The sequence below is a fragment of the Lissotriton helveticus genome, chromosome 2_1 (assembly GCF_964261635.1).
Source record: "Lissotriton helveticus chromosome 2_1, aLisHel1.1, whole genome shotgun sequence".
NCBI classification, from domain to species: domain Eukaryota; kingdom Metazoa; phylum Chordata; class Amphibia; order Caudata; family Salamandridae; genus Lissotriton; species Lissotriton helveticus.
Window position 1 is genome coordinate 1313901325 of NC_136059.1, and position 23251 is coordinate 1313924575.

Below are 23251 nucleotides of genomic sequence, written 5' to 3' on the forward strand. Positions count from 1 at the left end.
CAGAAGAGGTAAACTGTTTAAGTGCAGGTGTTGGGGGGGGGGGGGCTCCGGGAGGTCCGGCTGTTGTGGAGAGGTGGGGTTATGCTAATGACGGAAGAGGGAATTCATAGGGTGAAGAATGGTTCCAAAATCGGGGATTGGAAATGAGTTTTCCTTTCTTGATATAATTTTACACACTTGTTGCCCTTTCAGCTTGTAGGGATTGAGGGTAACGTAGGAATGGGTTCATATAAGTTAAAGCACGTGCGTTTAACTCCAATGACGTGGTTTGGGGGGTAGAGAGGGTCGTTTTGGGTGGACCTGACTCTCATTTTATAGAGTATGTTTAAATTGAGCAGTAAGTTGAGCCACTTTTTCCATGTGTTTCAGTGACCCCTGACTAAGAGCCAGCAGGGCTCGAACTGCGGTGGGTCTGACATGAGTCTTTTCTGAAGCCGAGATTGCACCGGTGCGCACAAGCTATGTGTAAACCCGGCCCCTGCCGCCCGGGGGCATCCCAGTGGGCCGACTTTGAAGCTGGGGAACAGGATCGAGTCTAGCAGGAGGCGGAAGCATCCTGTGATTCTGGGCAAACCACTTCATCTCCCCCTGCCTAGAAATGAATGTGACCATCTGCAACACAACCGGTGCTCATGTAAAGCGCCCGGATAGCTTCGGGGCGAGTTCGCGCTATAGGGGTAGGGGGGCGGAACGGCACAGACGACATGAGACACGGGGGGGGGGGGGCTCACGGACAGCGGGAGGGGGGAGGGAACGGCAGCACTCACCTAGACTTCCTCCAGCGGCGGTCGGCTGCGTAATGGGGGAAACAAACAAAATAAAAAAAATGAAACTCCGCCCACCGCCGCGATGACGACATCGCAGAGGCGGAGAGGGAAAAAATGTCGGGAACGCCTCCGAATCTGGTCCGGCCTTTGACGGACAGATCCGGCTCCCAATGGCTAGCCTCCATTTATGGAGCTAGCCAATGGGAGGAGGGGGCAGATACCCGACCCCACATAGAAGATTAGAGGATATCATTAGATTTTGCTAGCGCATGCGTACTTCGTACGCATGCATCGCTAGTCAAAACCTAAAAACAGCAGTCCCTCTCACAGGAATCTGAAGTACAGAAGCATGTTACAAAGACATCAGAAAATGCAAGAGAAGCCCTCCACGCAGGGGGCATCCGCCCACTCCTTAATTGAAGATGAGAAACATGTAACAAAGGCCTAATGAAGAGGGGGGAGGGCGGGCACCGAACAGCATCGGCGGCCGCCACGGGCGAAGAGCCGGTGGGGAGCGCTGGAGAGGCGGCACCACTGGGTGGCAATGAATGTAATTCACCAGCGTACTTTGGCAGATCAGCTCGCGAGCTCTGTGAACAACATTAGCAGATCTGCCTTTGAGCTATACTTCTGACTCTTTGTCACACTGTTTCAAAGCTCCAAACAATTTATTATTTTACACTGGTCCTACTTTCCTCTTTTGTTATTGTCTGGGACTCACCTTTGTTTACCTGAGTGCAGTATAAAAGCCGCTCATTCTTTCACCCGTTAGGGGTTGGGAGTCTGTGATCTCTCACAGGCATCTGGGGGAATCAGGGCTTTTGTTATAGCTATCATCTAACCCGATGACATGAGCGTGCAGCCAGTTGCCGCGTTTCCAACCAGCAATATTTCACATGTTGGCACGTGTAGGATTACTTACGACAACTACAGTGAAACTACAAGTCTCAGAATGCTTATTGCTGGTAGTAGAACACAGAGGACTGGATGAAAGTCAGTTTTATGAAGTGAGATGATTTCGCTACTATGTTTTGCTGGCAGTTTAGTGCCCCTGCGGGATACTGAGACTGTCGCAGCCTTTGGTCAGCCACATGCTGGCACACCGGACCGAGTCTAACCTTTACTTACCTTTGAGTTGAAAACACTGCGCATGCATCACGAGTCACCCTTGCCTCTCCCAGTTCTAAAATGTTCCTGCCCCTTTCTTTTGCCCTGCCGAGCTGTCAGAGGCACTCGTCAATCTATTAATATTACCATGTATCTGTGCACTCCGGCGCTGACTAAACAAGCGTAACAAACTTTCAATACAATACGGACTTTTTTTACAACCATTGGTAAATTGTGGAAAAACGTCGCCTGGAGCTATTTTTGAAAGCCTCAGTTAATCCCATGTGCTTCTTAAAAGCATGACCGATGGTGGAGCCTTCCACCCCAAGCAGTGGAGTCACTGCCGGCTGATGCCCTCCCGATGCACAACATACAGCGCTCTTATGACCCACATCACCCAATGCTTCTCTGGCAGTGTCACAGAAGCAGTACGAACCTAACCGGGTTGCTTTCCCGTCTGATGAAATTAGGCAGGTCCTTTCGTCAAGTGACAGCACTCTGTAGCATTTGTCACAGAAGCACTGACTGGTGCAAGCCTGCGGGAGCTTTCCAAGGAGGAAAGGGGAGGGGAAAGAGAATAGATGGGGTTGGTGGGGATTAGAGGCGGAATAAGGTCTTCAGAGCCTTCCGCAACAGCTGGTTTATTTTCTCCTTCCTTTCTGCTAAGTACCAGAGCTACAGTTCACTGCATTTCCACAGACCCCCCTGTCAAAAAAAGTAAGCTGAGGGACACTATACCTAAAACCAGTTTGAACTGGGTGAGCTGCATCAGTACATTTGATGAACCGGAGTTTCTCACTGCCCTCCTCACAAAGAGAAAAAAAACAAAGAAACTAAAAAACAATACGTCTGCCTCCCCAGGGTAACGTCCCCGTACCTGCAATCAAGTGCATTCATTGCCAGCATCTCTCTCCTGGGACCCAGGAGGAGTGCTGGGCAGCTCCATGGCATGGACGCAGAGAGCAGGTTAGTGTTTGAAAGCGCGGCCCCTTCACACGAGCCAGGGGATAATTTTGGGCATGGCATTGTGCGCAGAGAGCAAATATCTGCTGCCTAATAGAATCAGAAGCCCTTTCTGCTGCATCCGTGCAGGCAGGACGGAGGGGCGTGCTCAGGCGGAGAGCCCTGTAATTAGTGTGGAGTGGGGCTGTTTCCCACGACTTTACACGCACACTTCAGAGATCTCGTCCATATTAAGAGATTGTCGTGTCGGGGGGGGGGGGAGAGGAGGGGGTTTAACCCGAGGCGTCCAGGACGAGCGAGGGTTTAACCTGGAGCCGGAGAGCGAGCAGCTGCTTTGTGTGTGGGACTGAACCCGAAGCCCTGACATCAGGCCGCTAAACTCAAGCAGGGATCGGGGAGAGCTCGGTAATTTAACCTGGAGCCCACAGACCTGAGGGGGCTACACCTGCACACTAGTGGCTGTGGTGTCTGACAGGGGGTGAGGCAGACACCAGTGAGGGATTGAACCAGGGGCCCGCCCGATACTGACAAGAGCATTGGGCCGGCAACCCACAGGAGAGGTGACACTGCCGCCCGGGGGCATCCCAGTGGGCCGACTTTGAAGCTGGGGAACAGGATCGAGTCTAGCAGGAGGCGGAAGCATCCTGTGATTCTGGGCAAACCACTTCATCTCCCCCTGCCTAGAAATGAATGTGACCGTCTGCAACACAACCGGTGCTCATGTAAAGCGCCCGGATAGCTTCGGGGCGAGTTCGCGCTATAGGGGTAGGGGGGCGGAACGGCACAGACGACATGAGACACGGGGGGGGGGGGGGGCTCACGGACAGCGGGAGGGGGGAGGGAACGGCAGCACTCACCTCGACTTCCTCCAGCGGCGGTCGGCTGCGTAATGGGGGAAACAAACAAAATAAAAAAAAAGAAACTCCGCCCACCGCCGCGATGACGACATCGCAGAGGCGGAGAGGGAAAAAATGTCGGGAACGCCTCCGAATCTGGTCCGGCCTTTGACGGACAGATCCGGCTCCCAATGGCTAGCCTCCATTTATGGAGCTAGCCAATGGGAGGAGGGGGCAGATACCCGACCCCACATAGAAGATTAGAGGATATCATTAGATTTTGCTAGCGCATGCGTACTTCGTACGCATGCATCGCTAGTCAAAACCTAATAAAAATGCTGCCCCACTTGTGTGACTGGGCCTAGTGTCTTGCGCCAGGAATAGATCAAAGTAACATTAATGTGAGTCCTTGACAGAGAGACTCCTTGATCTCGGTTTGATCTGATCCTGCCAGCTAGGGCCCAAAATCCACAGCGAGGCACATTACAAACAAGCATTTGCAATGCAATAGGTCTCGCATTCGGAAAGTTTGAGCTATTGGTATTGTAAATGACAATTCTTTTATTTATGTGTTGGTTTTGAAAATAGCGAAATTAATAGCTTTGTCATTTACAATGCCAATACTTTTAACTTTCGCAAACGTGACACCTATAGCACTTGTAATGCAATATGTGTATTATTTACGTGACTTAGATGTATTGATATTACAAATAACAATGGCTTTTAATTTTTTTAATAATTAATACTTAAATAAAAGTTATTGTAATTTATGGCAATAGCTTAAACTTTTGTAAATAACTTTTGCGAAGATTATGTTCAGTGTATTTTATTGTGACCAAAATCCAAGAACAGAAGTGAAATATTAACATCTTTTTGTGACATTTGTAATAAGGCTTGAAACATTGAGAGAACATATTTGAACCAGTTGTTATTGAATGGTTGCACAGAGTGATGCTGTGGCGTTCAGTGGTGCCGAGTGATGCTGTGGCTGGTGGAAGTGTGCACTGACAACTGGTGGTGTGTGTGCCTGGTGGAAGCATGCAGTTATAGCTGGTGGTGTGGTTGCCTAGTAAATGCGTGCACTGACTGCTGGAGTGTGCCTGTTAAAACGTGCACTGACAGTTCGTGGTGTGCGTGTGCCTAGTGAAAGCGTGCACGAACGGCTGGTGGTGTGTGCCTGGTGAAAGTGTGCACTGACAGCTGGTGGTGTGTATGCCTGGTGGAAGAGTGCACTGATGGCTGGTGGTGTGTGTGCTTGGTGGAAGCATGCAATTATAGCTGGTGGTGTGTATGTTTTGTGAATATGTGCACTGACGGCTGGAGGAGTGTGCCTGTTAAAACGTGCTTTGATAGCTGGTGTTGTGTGTCTGTCTGGTGAAAGCGTGCCCTAACGGATGGTGATGTGTGCCTGATGGAAGCGTGCACTAACGGCTTGTGGTGTGTGTGCATGATGGAAGTATGCACTGACTGGTGATGATAGCTGGTGATGTGTGTGTGTCTATAGGAAGCGTGCGCTAATGGCTAGTGGTGTGTGTGCCTGGTGGAAGCGTACACTGATGGCTGGTGATGTGTGTGCGCCTGTTGGAATCGTGCACTGATGGCTGGTGGTGTGTATGCTTGGTGAAAGCGTGTACTGGCGGCTGGTGGTGTATTCCTGGTGAAAGTGTGCACTGACTGTTGGAGGAGTGTGTTGGTTAAAACGTGAACCGACAGCTGCCGTTGTGTGTCTGCCTGGTGAAAGCGTGCACGGACGGCTGGGGTGGTGTTGTGCCTGGTGAAAGTGTGCACTAGCGGCTGGTAATGTGTGTGCCAAAGAAAAAGTGTGAAACAAAAATAACGAGTGTAAAACAAGCATTATAGACGAGGGGAGCATATATAAGTATCAGAAATTACACCAATCTGAGCAACAAGAAACTCTAAGAAGAGTCACATCATAGGTCACAGGCTGTATTTAAGAAGAAAAGTGAAGAAAAGAAAATTAAAAACCATGTGGCACAAAATAAACACGAAGGACTTAGTAAAGAAAACAAGAAGAAGCCCCAAGACTAGTTGAGAACATAGATGAAGCCGATTGATGGCGACTTTTTTCATTAAATTGTTTTCCTGTGGTTCCGTACACTGCAATGTAACATCACACAGTGAGCCAGTGCAAGATCTGCTGCCGAAAAACACGCTGCATGCAATGCAGATGGACATTTCTTAGGGACCTCAAGCAGCTGGCTAGAGACTCGGAAGGAGTCCACTTAACCATGAACCCCTGCCATCTCAGAGTATCAATGGAAAACCAATATCAGTTAATAAGCTTATTTCCACCCTAAACCAGCCATAACATTTACGTTATTACTTCCAAGTTCTTGTACGATGCTGGTAGACTGTCTGGGACAAAGACCAACAGTGGTTTCTGTAACTAAACCCTTCTAGATCGATGGAAACAGGAAAACACAGAAGGATACTGGGAATGCCAGCATTTCTTTATACTGAAGTTTCATGTATAAGAGTTGTGACCCTCCTTGTACCCAAGGACTGAAAAAGGAAGGATGGCATGCAAAGCCCTTTCGGCCCTAATCCTTAAATAACAAATCTATACTCTTAGAATTCAATGAATGCGACATAGTTACCCCACCAAATGTTATACGAACACAAAACAGTTTCCACATCACCATAAGCTGAATCAGACTGTGGTCTGCTACAAAAAAAGAAATATTTACAATGTCGGTGATCTGCCGAATACAATACTAGGCCATACCAGTGTCAAAATGTTGGCAAAAATCAATAAACCATGCTTTGGCATTTTCCCATCGGAGAAATAGTCAAAGGATGTTGACACAGACTCTTTTTAATGAGGCTTATTTTTGGCTAATGCGTGATATACTATATAAACATCACAAGCATTTGCAATGCATCGGTCTCACCTTTGGGACCTTATATGTATTTAGCAATGCAGCATATTAGCCTGAGTGCTGAAACATCTACTGTTCTTTAATATGGAGGGAAAGTAAGCACCAAACTGGGTGACACTCCAGGTATGGAAACACATGGAGACAAATATTGCCTTTTAGCGGGAAATGGTAGTGCAAAGCTGTTTTTTAATATAGAATCAGGGCCCTCATGGCCATATCACACAAAATACCAGATTTAAATTGTTTTAAAATTATTTACGGGTGCGCGTGGAAGACAATTTCTAAGGACCAATCTCTGTGTGGGCAGAGGACATGGAGGAGGTAGGTAGTGTGGGTGATAGGCAGTGTGTGGAAAGCTGGACACAGGAGACCTTAATAGCACTTAGCATGAATTAATGTACCTTACAACAGGATCCTTCTAATTGGGTACCAACCATTTACACAAAGCCAATAGTCCTGGCTTGCTGTAGGTGGTATGTTACTTGTTGTATGATATATGTGGATGCTGACAGAAGCAGCAAAATAGCAGTAGTGTGGCACACTATGCTAAGCACAGATTTTTAGCTTACATGTTTTAAGCCACGCCCTTTATTAGATTGGCCATGCCCCTTTGAGAGAATTCCCCCCCCCCCAGTTTCTTCATCTCACTAGTCAGAAGTGGGCAGAACATCTGAGCAGGAGGGAGCAGTGCCCAACACAAAAAACGCAGCACAGAAGTGGCCAGAACAGGGCAGTGCAAACTGGATAGACCAGAACAGCGCCCAACAGAAAAAGCCAGCAGAGAAGTGAGCAGGACAGGGCAGCACAGAACAATGCATAATAGAGCAGGGCAGCAGAGAATAGTGCACAACCGAACAGGGCAGCACACAACTGGACCAAACAACATTGCAAAACAAAACAGGGCAGACCAGAACAGTACACAGCTGAACAGAGCAGAGCAGCACAGAAAAGGGCCAACAGAACAGAGCCCAACAGAAAAGGACAGGATGGGACAGGGCACCACAGAACTGATCAGAACAGGGAAGAGCAGAACAGGGAAACACAGTCATGAGCAGCAGAGAGCAGAGTGGAATCAAACAACCAACCAACGGCAGAGCTAACATTTGGAACAGAAAGGAGGAAATGAGCTGCGTAAAGAAAAATATAAAAAGCAAAACGACAAAAGGGAAGGACAGAGACGGGAGAACAAAGAAGGGAGAGGAAGGGAAGGGGAATGGGGGAAGGCAGGGTATGCCGTAGAAAGGCAGAAGAGATTGGGTGGTGAAAGGGGAGGGCGTGTTCTAAAGAAAGGGGCATAAAGGGGGCTCTGGAAGAGAATGGAAGAGGAGGGAAGTGAGCAAAAGTAAAACAGAGAGAGGAAACGAAAACGTATAGGACAAGGATTAAGGAGAAAGACATGAATTTGTGTGTGCAGAGGAGCCTGCAGGTGGGCGAGGGCTGGGACTGGACACTGCAGTACCTGACCGACTATTGGGAAAACGAAACTTCACTTTCTTCTCAGTGGAGCCTGTTGGACGCGTCCCGGGGGCTGATCCAGGCTGATGTTCATCCCGTCCAGCAGCAGCACCTGGCAGCATAAGGACGAGCGGCTGCCCCAGGCAACCGAGATGTAGATGGTGGTGCCCCCGCTCACCATGGGCGACTGCAGAAGTGAGGAAGCCGAAGCGGCTGGCACGGGCGACAACCTACGGGCTGCGGGCGGGGCTGCACAAAGCCCGTCCGGCCACCTCCATCTGGCTCGGCCCGGTGTAAGCAGGGCGCCGCGTGCGCTGCCCTGTAGCACTGCATCGACCAGCAGCCAAAGAACCTCCGCAGGAGCTTGAGCATTCTCCCCGGTTCCAGTCCGGATCCACAGCCACCACGGGACCGCAGAAGGGTCGTAAACAGGGATAAAAGTACCAGGAAACAGCAGTTACACCAAGCTCCAACCCTCACCGAGCAGGGATGATAAAATCAAAAGCACCCAGGAGTGCTCAGCTCCGGTGGACAGAGCCGCCTGCAGGGCAAGGACAGCGTGGTCACAGTGCCAACAAGCCACGCTTGGTGCCGGTCGGGATCCAAGGGGGTGTGGGACGTCAGAGCAAGTCCGCTGGGCTCTCCCTTGTGGCACTGCGGGAGGCACTGCATTCTGTTGCCGAACAGGGAGGGTTGTCACCAAAAGCACATCCATGGCCCATGAGCTGGGAGACAACGGACAGCGGGAGGGGGCGGTAACAAAAGGAACGGAAAGTAAACAGCAGCATTTAGGATGGCAGCCAAACAAAACAAACTCAGTATCCGGCCTGGGAGGAGTGGGAGGGCGGGGGCTGCCTGCGCATGCGCAACATTTTTAAGTTTCGTTTTCAGGTTGGAGCGCGAGCCCGGAGCGACAGCGAAGTGCCGTACCTGAAGTCCCGGGACCCAGGAGGGGGCCCGGGTGAAGACCAGCAGGGAGACTGCGGGACCCCCAAGCCTAAGGGGAGAGCCCCGCATCGTGCAGGCATGGCAGAGCAGCTCGAGTGCTCTGCGAGGCTCCCGAGAAGCCCGGTAAGGTAAGAGAAAGGAGGGGAGAGGGGGTTGCCTGTCTGGGTGCCTGTGCGTGTGCCTGTGTGTGTCTGTGTGTGTCTGTGTGTGTCTGTGTGTGTCTGTGTGTGTCTGTGTGTGTCTGTGTGTGTCTGTGTGTGTCTGTGTGTGTCTGTGTGTGTCTGTGTGTGTCTGTGTGTGTCTGTGTGTGTCTGTGTGTGTCTGTGTGTGTCTGTGTGTGTCTGTGTGTGCGTGTGCGTGTGCGTAAGTAAGTGTAAGTGCGTGTGCGCGCGTGTGTCTGTGTGCATGCATGCGCGTTAGGCTGACTTGCTGGGAGTATGGGAGGGAAGTGCGCGGCGTGGGAGGGAAGTGCGCGGCGCGGGACGGAACGTGCGCGTTCGCGCACACAAATCCGGCTTTCAAACTCGTAACACCCTCTTGTCCTTCCTTCCCCCGAGACAGTATCCTTTGGATGCTAACTCCAGCTCGACCTAAAAAGGGTAATTTTTCAGTGTGAACATGTTATGTGTCTATGTTAAATTTTGGGCTCTTTGTTATCGCGGGCAACAGGCCTATCCACACAAGTGTGGTACCATTTTTATAGGGAGACTTAAGGGAACCCAGAAACAAGAACAAGCGTTATTACCCACTGAATTCCTCTGCGTTTGTACCTTCCAAATGTATGCCAGTGTGTAAGAAAGAAGACATTTTGAGAAACACCCTCTAATTCACATGCTAGCATGGGTACCTACTAATTCAGAGATGTGCAAATAACCACTGCTTCTAAACTATATATCTTTGTGCCCATTTCAGAAATACATAGGTTTCTTGTATATCTATTTTTCACTCTTCATAATTTAGTATATGAATTGCTTTATACCCAAAACACAATGAACAAGCATTTGCAATGCAATAGGTCTCGCATTTGCGAAAGTTTGAGCTATTGGCATTGTAAATGACAATGCCTTTTATTTATGCGTTTGAAAACCTGCAAGCTGTGCGTAAACAACCACTTTGTACTTATAGTCCATGCTTATGAGAAGCAAGGCTGGCAGTCTCTTTTACTGCCAGCCATGCTTCTCGTAAGCAAGGACTTTACGTTCAAAGTGTGTGTTTATGCACGACTGCAGGTTTTAAAAACAAATGAATGCAAGGCATGGTCATTTACAATGCCAATAGCTCCAACTCTCACAAATGAAAGACCTATTGCCTTGCAAATGCTTGTTTTCTTTGTTATGGTGGGCTTCAAAACGCTAACAGTAAGGTGTACCAGAGATCTGGGATGCAGCAGGGAAATATACCAGTAACCGGTTGCTGCAGAGTGAACTCCTAACTTATACGAGGGAAAGGCGCTCAGAAAAAACAGCGTGAGGGAGTAACAGCGGGTTCAGTGGTAACCCTGACAATGGTACCACAAAACACAAGAACTTCTACAAATATTTCCCTTCTGCAGCACGCATGCCACAAAAGGGGAAGAAGAGAACAAATGCAGGTTTTTGTATGGTAAATGTTGCAGATATTTGAGTGGGTGACTGCATGCTCCCATGGCCCGAGGCTGGTTCATCTGCACATCCCGTTGCTGATCGCTTTTTAGGGACTGTGGTTTTCAGAGGGACCCTAAAATTGCGGGTGCTAAGAGGCATAATGCGCCAGCACACGGTTTCACGGTCTGCGTTGGGGTTTTAATTAAGTTGCCCACCGTCCCTGTCGCTGCCTGTCACCGCACTCCATTAGCACATGCCGGGGCACCCTCTCTGTTCCTCGCCGTTCCACCGCACTATGTGAAAGAGGGGGATTTCAAGGAAACGCCGGCATGATGAGGCAGCGGACATGTGTTTGCCCGCGATCCCCCACCCTCCCCCTCTCCTCAAGCATGGGGCAAAGCCGCTAGTGCGCCAGGGCAGAGCGCTCGTGCTGCAGGGGATGACGCAGAAGAGGCAGCTCCCCACAAAAAAGTTTCAGGACAAAGATGGCGGCCACCTACACCCGGAATAATGAATATTGTGGAGCCATTGGGAGCAGCGTAGCCCTGGCGGTGGAGTCAGCCCGGTCCCAAAATATGAGCAGGGGCGCCTGGATGTGTCGGCAGCACGATGACGGCCAGAGGTTCTCAGTTTATTGAAGCATAGTAAATGAAACATTGGAAGTCTCTGGGAACACTCTTTTATTGTTATAGCAAACTCACACCTTTATTTAGAACCAGAAACTGTATTACTAGTCATCACATGGTTTAATACGACATTTATTCAAAATAGACAGTGTAAAAACGGTTTATGTTAGGGTAAGCCCACTTTGTAATGAATTTAAAGTGAAAAAATGAGCAACTCTTACACGTGGTATTGTAGTGAAGCATTTATATAGCGCTTACTACATCTCTGCGGACACCGATGTGCTTATTTACATGTGTAGAAAGCTATGCCATGTAAGTTGTTTATTAATTGTGTGCAAGCTATGCCATGTAAGGTGTGTGTATGGAAAGGTGTGGCCTCTTTTTTTACATCCTATGTGGGAAGTGCTTGTATGTTGTGAGTGAGGAAGACTGGAGGGTGCTGTGGCTTCAGGGTGGGTGTAGCAGTGAGAGTGATATGGTCTTCTGGTGAGAGCGGTAATGGTGCAGGCTGGTGTGAAGTGATGTGGTGGATATGCAAGGCTGCATGTGGTTGGCGGGCTGTGACGTACCATGGGCTGGCACAGACGGAACCTAGTTATGGCCTGGGCGGCGTGGCGACTGCTTACGTCAGCGCTTCCTGGTACAGCCGGTTGCAGGGCTCAGCGCTGGGCGTGTGACTGTGGCTGTACCTAGCAGGCGGCGCGCGCTAAGTGCGGCCCGGCTCAGAGTGACGGTTTCTGCGGTTGAAAGGGGTAGAGAGGCACACGAACAGGACCATGTTCAGCTTGATGAATAATGAGAGTGCAGAGAAGCCCGAAGTGCTTCAGACGGTGACGGGCGGTTTGAAGTCGCTGTACAACGGGAAGCTGCTGCCGCTGGAGGAGCATTACCGCTTCTATGAGTTCCATTCACCCACCCTGGAGGAGGCAGACTTTGAGAACAAGCCCATGGTTTTGCTGGTGGGGCAGTATAGTACAGGCAACACAACCTTTATCAGGTATGTACAGTCTGGACATTACTGCCACAATCTCTGCCAGGTCCCTGTGTACATATTAGCCAAATTGTGTGCACTTTAAGGCAGCCCTGGTGTAAGATCATAGCACGCTGTACATGCACATGCAGAATCTCCAGTCTGAGTGGGAGGGGCCTAAGGGCAACAGGGTGGACACAAACCCCGCTTCCAAAGAAGCTGGAAACACAAAAGCAACGACTAGAGATCGCGCCAAGGCGAAGCAGCGCAGCGCAGGCGATACCTAAAAACCATTGCAAAAGCAGATCAGTTATTGGCACTGGGTACCTCAAGTTCTTGGAAAACACAATATCCCTATATATCCCTGCAACCAGATGGGTCTAGCAGATGTAACGGTGTATTGCTTTCGTAAATTGGCTGAGAAGTTACAGTTGAAAACGTTATCAAAAATGGACTAAATTTCAATATTGTTTTATTTTAACCGTGAGCTTTCTTAGGAAAACCTGGAGGAATCTACACAAATGACCTTTCGCATAATTCAGAATTTTGTCTGCTTATCCGAAATCATAGCTCTCTAGAATCACCCATGGGTTTCACAGAGGTTTCTACCACAAACTGGAAGTAGGAAGAAAGCACAAAAATTAGTAACAAGAATTTGCAATGCAATACGTCTCGCATTTGTGACAGTTTCAGCTATTGGCATTGTAAATGAAAATGCCTTTTATATATTTATTTTGCTAATTAACACAAATAAAAGGCACTGTCATTTTACAATGCAATAGCTCAAACTCTTGTAAATGTAAGACCCATTTCATTTCAAAGGATTCACCACTGTCCTGGGCTGCTTGGAAAGTGAAAGCGTGCATGGTGCGCTGAATGTTGCAGGAAAGCATGTTGTGCCTCCAGTAGGAGAGGAAAATGGTGACTTCAGCACAGTGAACAGTTATTGATGTCATTTTTTGGGGGAAAAGCAGATACTGCATTGCAGAACACTTTTTTTTGCTATTTGTCCCCCACAATTCAAAATGTAGCTATATTTTGCTAATTTTCTCAGTCCCCTCCAGGGGCATCCATAAACCCTGGGTACTCTTTGAATCCCCAGGATATTGGACAAAAATGGATGCAAATGTGGCATGGATAGCTAATGTGGGAAAAAAAGTTATGGAGGCCTAAGTGTGAACTATCCCAACCAGCCAAAAAAAGTCCTAGCAGTGAAAGGGTTAAGTATGGATATTCATTATGCTTAACTGGCCTAAATATTGACAATTTCACCTTTTGGTGCCATATATAAAGTTAGATAATTGCCTAAAGACTGCAGCCATTTGTTTAAATGCATATTACTTCCTTACCAGTGCGGTCTCATGGGACTGTGGCTGCTTGAAGTTAATGATCTCCAAACCAAGTGTCTTTTTAACTTTTGCCAGATCTGCTTCTCTTGCTGCTTGAAGTAAGGAATGCCCTTTGAATTCATCTAATTGGAAAAACAGAGGTTTAAAATGAATATCTTTTCAACTTAAACCTGTAAATTCATTGAGAAATGCATGAGGCTAACTTCCAGTAACAACGTAAGAACACTTCATCAAAGGAAGAGGCTCAAACATGATAATATCTCTAAGACACCACATATATGTATGAGGAATTGAATGGCCAAAGCAGAGCAAGTACAAGCCATTAGTTTTCCAATACTAAAATTAGACCAGGATCAATATGTTAGAGGTTTTAAAGTGAATACACTACATTTTAATGCAGATTTGGGAAGGATGGATTTGTTACTTTTGCGAGATACATACATGTCAAGCGCTCCTTTAGTTCAGGAGTAGGAGCCATGTCCACAGCACTCTTGCCATGACAGTTGACTAATGTTGGATCAGCACCATGGCTTAGCAGTAAGGAACAGACTTCCACGCGGTTCTTAGATGCAGCTTCGTGTAATGGTGTGAATTGCCAAAGATCCATTGCATTAACACATGCTCCATGCTGAAAGTGCAACAGGGCTCAATTAATATTGAACAAGAGTGATACAAATTAGCAAAATCTAATATATATGCAAATGTTGGAAATATGTTTATTACTCAAATCTGTGGAATTGCCTACTTAATTTTTAGTCAACAACAAGATTGCAAACTTCATTTTATGCATTTCAACTGTATCCAACGTAGAACATAATTCGTAATCTTTAAGTATTTTACTACACCAGGCACAGTGTAAAAAGAACAAGTTATTCTGAATAAAAACTTTCCCTAAGCTAGGAACTAATTTGCTTCACGATGACGTAAAAAAGAAAAAAAAAAAATCACATTGTACATGCAAGGCACTTTTAAGGATACCAAAGCAAAAAAAAAAAAAAAAAACAGCACTGCACTGATGGGTCTAGTGATAATTTAATGAGCGACAAACAATAGCGTTTTTCAACTGTTTATCACAAATAATGGTATGGGGTGTATAAATATTTAGGAAAAAATTGAGTTGAGAGGACAGAGTGCCGTAGAGTCGAGTGGACAAAATGCCGTAGAGTCGAGCGGACAGAATGCCGTAGAGTTAAGTAGACAGAGTGTCGCAGAGTTGGGCCCACAGCGCAAACACCACACACATACATTGTGCAAGTCTGTGACATGTGCTTTTTGCAGACTTGGCAAATGCTGAACCCTGCTGTCATTGAGGGTATCATTCCTTAGCAGCAATGAAACATTTCAGGATTTGTCAGATGACTAGGTTGGCAGTGGCGCTCCGGATCCACGTAAAAGAAAGAAGTGGACATGAGCACATAGGGCTGGCACTTATATTCAGTTCTTTGAAACTTGCAGGGTGGCACAGTCTCACTCTGGAGCCACACAGTGCCACCTACTGGTACACAGGAGCACTGCTTACTGCTAGGGAATTCTCCAGATCCAGGTTGACGTCTGGGGATATTATAATGATGAGTAATCTAGTGTTAGACGCATCCATAAACAAGCATTTACAATGCAATGGTTTTGCCTTTGTTAAAGTTAGAGCTATTGGCATTGCTCTTGACATTATTTTTATTTATGTTTTTTTTTAACATAAATAAATGGCATTGTCATTTACAATGCCAATAGCTTAATCTCTCGCAAATGCCATACACAAACACTCACATTGACCCCCCCCCCCCCACACACACACACCCACCCACACAGAGCCCCCCACACACACAGGCGAAACCTAAAAAGCACTGTCATAGCCAATAGCTCGCGCCTGTGCAATGGATATTGGCTGTGCCCATATCTTTTTGTAATTATATAAAGCAGTGCCGTTGCTGTGCAGCATTCTCTTGACATGAAGTTTGAGCATTTTGCGTTTAGTCTGGTACCAAAAAGATCAATTTGTGGATAACTTCATTCCTGACAACATATTTTGAATGAGGTTTACACTTAGCTACCACTAGTGATTTTCATTGTAATATATGCTTAGCAGATCTGCTTGCCAATTTAGGAGACCTGGTAGGTATAGTGCCTGGCAGTCTTATAAGAAGCCAATGCCGTATTGCTTGATAATCCAGAAACATAATTAGCGATCTGGTACCACCATGTTTGAATAGATAATACACTGTGGATGTGTTGGCTGTTTGGATCAACAATCTGTTCCTGTCACTTTTTAGAAACAGGTTGGTTCCGTCTGCTCAACAGCGGGACCTTAGAACCATGACGTCACTTGGGCGTCTTGGTACTTGTTGCTGGAGTTCTATAAGCAAGAACAGTGAAGAAGGACAACACTTTCTAACTGTACTGCCCTTTACAGAAATATGGCCTACCCCTTAAAATATTGCCTGCTATGTAATGTTGCTGTAAAAAGCTCAATTGCAGAAAGCACTGGCAAGCACATTTTTAAGCTATGTGAAAGTCTTCGATTCTTTGAGCACATCGTATACTAATGGTATTGCTAATGGTTAAATATTAATTTGATTTCGCTACATACTGCAAGTGGATGCATCTGTTTTGTACATAAACAGCGCGCATTGTTTGCTTTCGTTACGATTTTACAGTGTACACATTTTGTTTCTACTACTTTATTTACTTGAAATGGCATATCTTCAAGATAGTCGTGGGATTGACAGCAGCAGCTGCACAGTGGTATTGTAACGAGGCAGGAAGGGTGAGGGATAGGGAAGCGCTCCACGGAAACCTGGCAGACCAGCACTGTTATGAAAGTTTCAAAAAGAAGAAACAGCGACGCAGGGTGGGCATGCAGAACATGGGATAAATGCTGCATTAAAATGTAAGCAGCTACGAGCGCCAAAGGTGAACACAGGCATAAGCAGGAAACCATGAAAACAAGCATTTGCAATGCAATAGGTCTCGGATTTATGAGAGTTGGAGCTATTGACATTGCATACGACAATGCCTTTTATTTTTGTTTTCGTTTTTAAAACATAAATAGAAGGCATTGTGATTTACAATGCCAATAGCTTAAACTTGTGTAAATTCAAGACCTATTGCATTGCAAATGCTTGGTTAGGGCTTGTGCCCTGGACAGGGGGTCAGGGGAGTGATAGACCGGCATGACTAAAGCAGAAGGGCGTGGTAACAAAAGGGCAGGGGTGGAGACAGACGCATGGGTAAAGACTAAGGCCCGGAGAGAAACAGAATTGGAGGGGAACTGACAAAAGTGCAGGGGTGAAAGAGAAGCATGGGTAAAGATACAAATGTCGAGGAGAAACAGAAAGGCAGAGGTAGAGACGGAGACAGAAGAGACGGAGGCAGAGGTAGAGACGGAAGCACAGGAAAGACAGGAAGGCAGGGCAGAAACAGCAGGGCAGGAGTACAGACCAAACACGGGTAAAGACAGAAAGACAGGACGGCAGGGGGAAAAGCAGAAGGGCAAGGGGAGAAACAGAAGGGCAAGGGGAAAAGCAGAAGGGCAAGTGGAGTGAAGGATGGGAAAGGTAGAAACAGGAGCCGTATTAAAGACAGAAAGGCTGGGAAGAAACAGATGGGCAAGGAAAGTGACCGATGGGCATGGAGGAGACAGAAGGGTATGGGGAGAGAAGGGTATAGGAAAAACAGAATGTTGGGGGAAGAGACAGGCGAGTGGAGAATCATATGGTTGATGAAGAAACAGAAGGGAAGGAGGCAGTACAGAAGAAGGGCAGTAAGAAAAGGTTAGGGTATTCCTAGTTTCCATCCCATTCATAGGGGCTGCACGCAATTTTACTGTTCATGGGCGGGGTGGACTCAGGGCGTGCACAAGATCACACATGGTGGCGGTACGGCGCTCATAGAGCTGTGAACAAGGGATGTGCATTATTTTACTGCTTATGGACGAGCCTGCTTGGTGCATGCACCGGAGCACACATGCTAACGTGTAGATCGCTCACAGAACGGGTGACTGCTCCCGTTCACACGGGTTGCATGTTATTTTAATGATTATGGACGAGATGGAGTCAGTGCGTGCACCAGAGCACACATGGCGGTGTGTGCAGTGCTCACGTCGCGGTGGACGATTGCTCCCGGTCACGCGATCTGCACGTGTATTTTATTTTTTGTGGCGAAGTGTCCTGTGCTCAGAGGGAGAGGCAGGAGAGACCCCAAGGAGCACAGCAATCGTGAAGCAAATATGTACAGTATTTATTGTAGCATAAGGTAGCATGCAACACTATGTTTTAATTAGGACTTGACATTTCTCTGTGCAGACGATGGCATATGGTAGCCCCAGCCCGTCCTGTCCACCCGCGTGCCCCCGACACCACCTTGATATCGGTGTATCCATGGTTTCCCCCTCCCCCGCCATCCAGCCTTGGCCAGAGCTCAGCTGTTTCAGGCTGGAGCATTGTCTGCGCCGCGGAACGGCAAGAGTTAACCTCTCTGCCGCATCTGCAGCCTGCTCCACGAGTGACCGGCGGGCTCAGAGCGCGGAGGACCCAGGCAGCGGGGCGAGGGCTCTGGATGCGGGGAGGACGGAGGTATGTCGCCGGGGGTGGGGGCTGTAGGTAAAAGCGCTATCACACAAATACAAAGCACTGATAGGCGCTATAAAGCAGAGGCGCCCTGCCACGGCCTGGCTGGCAGGGACGGGGATGTGTGTGTGATGGGGGGCGTGGGCTATGCCTGAAAGATCCCGGCGAAGGGGGTGGGTTGAGAGCCCAGCTGGGGGTCCGCTGTCACCTGCCGGGGGCAGCCGCACAATAGACAGCAGTGCTCTGATCCTCGCGGTTGTTGGAGTGAGAAGCAGCGGGAGGGGGGCGGGAAGACGGTAGGGGGGCGGGAACGGGGCGAAAGGCTGGGAAGAAACAGATGGGCAAGGAAAGTGACCGATGGGCATGGAGGAGACAGAAGGGTATGGGGAGAGAAGGGTATAGGAAAAACAGAATGTTGGGGGAAGAGACAGGCGAGTGGAGAATCATATGGTTGATGAAGAAACAGAAGGGAAGGAGGCAGTACAGAAGAAGGGCAGTAAGAAAAGGTTAGGGTATTCCTAGTTTCCATCCCATTCATAGGGGCTGCACGCAATTTTACTGTTCATGGGCGGGGTGGACTCAGGGCGTGCACAAGATCACACATGGTGGCGGTACGGCGCTCATAGAGCTGTGAACAAGGGATGTGCATTATTTTACTGCTTATGGACGAGCCTGCTTGGTGCATGCACCGGAGCACACATGCTAACGTGTAGATCGCTCACAGAACGGGTGACTGCTCCCGTTCACACGGGTTGCATGTTATTTTAATGATTATGGACGAGATGGAGTCAGTGCGTGCACCAGAGCACACATGGCGGTGTGTGCAGTGCTCACGTCGCGGTGGACGATTGCTTCCGGTCACGCGATCTGCACCTGTATTTTATTTTTTGTGGCGAAGTGTCCTGTGCTCAGAGGGAGAGGCAGGAGAGACCCCAAGGAGCACAGCACTCGTGAAGCAAATATGTACAGTATTTATTGTAGCATAAGGTAGCATGCAACACTATGTTTTAATTAGGACTTGACATTTCTCTGTGCAGACGATGGCATATGGTAGCCCCAGCCCGTCCTGTCCACCCGCGTGCCCCCGACACCACCTTGATATCGGTGTATCCATGGTTTCCCCCTCCCCCGCCATCCAGCCTTGGCCAGAGCTCAGCTGTTTCAGGCTGGAGCATTGTCTGCGCCGCGGAACGGCAAGAGTTAACCTCTCTGCCGCATCTGCAGCCTGCTCCACGAGTGACCGGCGGGCTCAGAGCGCGGAGGACCCAGGCAGCGGGGCGAGGGCTCTGGATGCGGGGAGGACGGAGGTATGTCGCCGGGGGTGGGGGCTGTAGGTAAAAGCGCTATCACACAAATACAAAGCACTGATAGGCGCTATAAAGCAGAGGCGCCCTGCCACGGCCTGGCTGGCAGGGACGGGGATGTGTGTGTGATGGGGGGCGTGGGCTATGCCTGAAAGATCCCGGCGAAGGGGGTGGGTTGAGAGCCCAGCTGGGGGTCCGCTGTCACCTGCCGGGGGCAGCCGCACAATAGACAGCAGTGCTCTGATCCTCGTGGTTGTTGGAGTGAGAAGCAGCGGGAGGGGGGCGGGAAGACGGTAGGGGGGCGGGAACGGGGCCGGGGAGACACAGAGAGCGAGGCAGCGGTAGGGGGGCGGGAACGGGAGCCGAGGCAGCGGTAAAAAGCAAAAAAACAAAGCAAGCACTCACCTGGACTTCTTCCGGGTGCCTTCAATGGCGGACCAGATTCGGGGGCGTTCCCGGCTTTCGGCTGACGTCGCGTGACGTCGGCAAAAGCCAAATAATCTCGGGAACGCCCCCGAATCTGGTCCGGCATTGACGGACAGGCCCCTCGTCCAATGGCTAGGCTCCATTTATGGAGCCAGCCAATGAATGACGAGGGCCGACCCAAAGCCACACTACAGTTCTCATCAGGATTTCGCCTGCGCGAAAAAGATGCGCAGAGCGCATCTTTTCGCCAGGCAAAACCTAAAAAAACTGCTTCAACACACAAGTCCTGTAACAACTTTATTTTACTGTGCGAAATTCCACTCCCTATAATTTTCTTTTACATAAAATTCAAAACAATGCATTTTATTAAGGTGGGTAACAGTGCAGCAGATCTTAAATACTGTCTTTTTTATCAAATTCTTACACCAATATATAAAATGACAACCAGGAGAACTGTATGCTGACAACACAGGTTTTACCTCAGCCTAGCACACTGCGACAGAATGAGAAGCGACATTAAATTATACAACAAAATATAGTCTAAAGCTTACCTTAAGAAGTAATTCTGTGACCTCAAAATGCCCATATGAGCACGCATTATGTAGCGGCACAAGTCCACTAGAAAAAACAAAATAAAGTCAACCCTCGCTGAACGTACTGTGCACAAGCAAAAGACAACAAAATAAGCATAGAAAAACAGAAGGCTTTACAATACAGCTCCATGCACAAATGTACTCCATACCCACACACTGCATTAAAACAGCTAGGAACATTCAGCATACTCCAGCAATTGAGACCCAAAAGAATGAGTTGTTGGAAAGTGCAAAACTGCAATGCATGGTCAAACTATTCTGGTAACAGGCTAATTCTCCAATTATTTGTTTTAACCCCTTCGATGCTTGTGACGGAACCATTCCGTCATCAGTCACGGTTGAGCTGTGTTGATGACGGACTGGTTCCGTCACGACCACACCCTGTTCTGGAATGTCCAGCACCGGGGGGAAATCGGCACTGCACGCAAGGTGTTAATTTTGTTATTGTGACATTTCTTTTTAAAACACTGTGTCAACCTTGTGGCTCAAATGGATGTTATGCGGTATCTTATCCCAGATTTCATGCATTCTAACAGCTGCATCAGGGACACAAGCCAGAATGCTCCGGGCCAAACTGGTCAGCCATAAGGGGCTCATCCGGTTACTGGAGTGGCTTTTTGTTTGTTTTTTCAATCACTCCATTTCATAAGAGTATTCTAAAGTTTAGATGCTGAGCAGAATGCTGTATGACTTTTCCCCAAAATGATTCCTTCTCCTTAGACAATTCAGATCAGGGGGTGCTTTTCTGAGGCAAGAGGCAGTAGACAGGCTATTCAAAAACCAATACTGCTCACACTGGGAAAATGCAGTACATAATTATGGTACTATAAATGGTCTGAAGACAAAGTCAATGGAAAAAAAACATGAATGTTCATATAATCAGAACTCCCGCAAATGATAAAGGTACTTACCTACGGTAACAATCGCTCTGGTGGAAACTATATCTACATGCAAATTCCCCAACTCTTAAATATCCCAGGCACTGGACTGAATCCAGAAACCTTTCAATAGGTCTCAACGCCGTAAGGCGTTTCTGGCTCCACTTTGGCACGAGAAGCGACGCCACCATGACGTCAATGCTTTGGTGAAGTGAGCTCTGACGTACTCTAGTACTTTTTTGTGAGACGAGATATTGCATACGTATTGCATACGTCGATCTTCCTTGAGAACATCCTCTTCTGGATGGTTTTGCCCTTCATCTTGTCAGTGTTGTTCTATGAAAAGCTGATTGTCAATCTGGAAGTCTAGGGTAAGGTCATTATAAAAACGAACCGCTCTCAGGATCCAGCCTATGAAGCCTCTCATTCTCTTTAGTAGGATGTGGAGGAGGCAAGAATGTGGATAAGGTGATAGACTGCACCATATGAAAGGGTGTGGCCACTTTAGGCAGGAAAGCAGCCATAATTGTAAGAACCATAGAGTCAGGAAAGAAGGTAGTGAAGAGGAGGCTTGACGCTCCTCACCTGCAACTAACCAACAATACTTACCGAGGTTATAGCTACAAATAAAATAGTTTTCAAAGTGAGCAGTCACAACTGACAACTGTGCAATGGTTTGATTGGGGAACATAAGCCCTAAAAACATGGATGTTTCAGCAATAACGTAACACTTTGCCCTTTGTACTCTTGGTTCCTTCTGTCTAGCTCAGTCATACTCACCCAGCGCCGGGGCAAGCAGTAGAGTAGCTGTGCGCTTTATAAAACCCCGGATAACATAACTTATTAAAAAAGTAAGAACCAAATTAAGATACCATTGTGGCATTATGAGGCAGAAAAGGTTTGGTAAGACCCTTCAGAAATCTCATAACTATTAGTGGTTTGAACAAACCTACTCCATCTCCCAGAACAAACAGTTTTTGGTGGAGTTTCTGTGGGCACTTAAAATACGATCTAACACTTCAGGAGGTAGAGAAAAAGGATTCAGGTTACCCACCTTCATATCCAGACATGAAAGTAGGGATTTTGGAAGATGGGGTGCAACACATGCTGCAGCGATGGTAAGAGGTGGTTTACCTTGGGAGGGAAAAAGAGCAGGGGACACAAGAATAAGTGCATCATATCCACATAACGCATTGTTCTTGGCCAGTATGGGGCTACTAAGATAACTTGGGCCCAGTTGAGGTGAATCTTCCTCAGCACTCGAGGAATCAAGGGTAAAGGGGGAAAGCAAGTACTGAAGCAGAAAGTTACACTTTAAGTGCAAGGATCCTGCAAAGGATATTGGAGGGCTAAGAACACCAGGCATTGAGCACTGTTGTGGGTAGCAGAAAGACTCAGGAGGTGTTCCCTTAAGACTGAAGATTAATTAGACTACCTCTGAGTGAAGTCGCCACTCGTGGTCGGCAAGGTGACGCCAAGTGAGTCTGACCACTTAATTCAAAACCCAACCAGAGGAGTGGCAATCAGCCAGATCTGATTCACCCAAGACCAGAGTCATAGGGCTTCTCAACAGAGAAGATGCAACTCTATACCCCACGATTATTGATGTACCACCTAGCGGTTGTGCTGTGTGTCAAGATCTGCACTGACTAACAGCAAAGGCATGTCAGGAAGACTTTGCACATCAGTTGAATCCACCATGATTCCCGTATATTGAAGTGAAAAATCCCCTCTTACGGAGATCAGAGGCCTTTGAGCACCGGGTCCTCCAGATGAGCTCCAAAGAGAGTGTAGAAGCATCTGTGATGACTGATGACACTGCTGGTGGTAGCTGGATTGGCCACCCCTTGAACCAGGATGCCATCAACATTCCACCACATTAAATTAGCTGCAGTGTCCCCAGTCATTCTGACAGCATCCTTGCAATTTCCACAATGCTAAAACCACAGCTTGTGGAGGCACCACCGGAGCATGTGTGGGTGAC

At 48.0% G+C, this 23251-nt stretch overlaps 1 protein-coding gene across 5 annotated transcripts in view; it reads right to left on the bottom strand.

Annotated features, from left to right (window-relative positions):
- Nucleotides 1-23251, bottom strand: part of LOC144818631 (poly [ADP-ribose] polymerase tankyrase-1) — a 682266-nt gene that overhangs the window by 386171 nt on the left and 272844 nt on the right. For all 5 annotated transcript variants that reach the window (XM_078676238.1, XM_078676237.1, XM_078676236.1 and 2 more), the window contains 3 exons: nt 20348-20414; nt 13946-14132; nt 13505-13626 (listed from right to left, as the gene is read on the bottom strand). In XM_078676238.1, coding sequence (XP_078532364.1) covers nt 13505-13626; nt 13946-14132; nt 20348-20414 — 376 coding nt within the window. The remainder of the gene's footprint in view (nt 1-13504; nt 13627-13945; nt 14133-20347; nt 20415-23251) is intronic.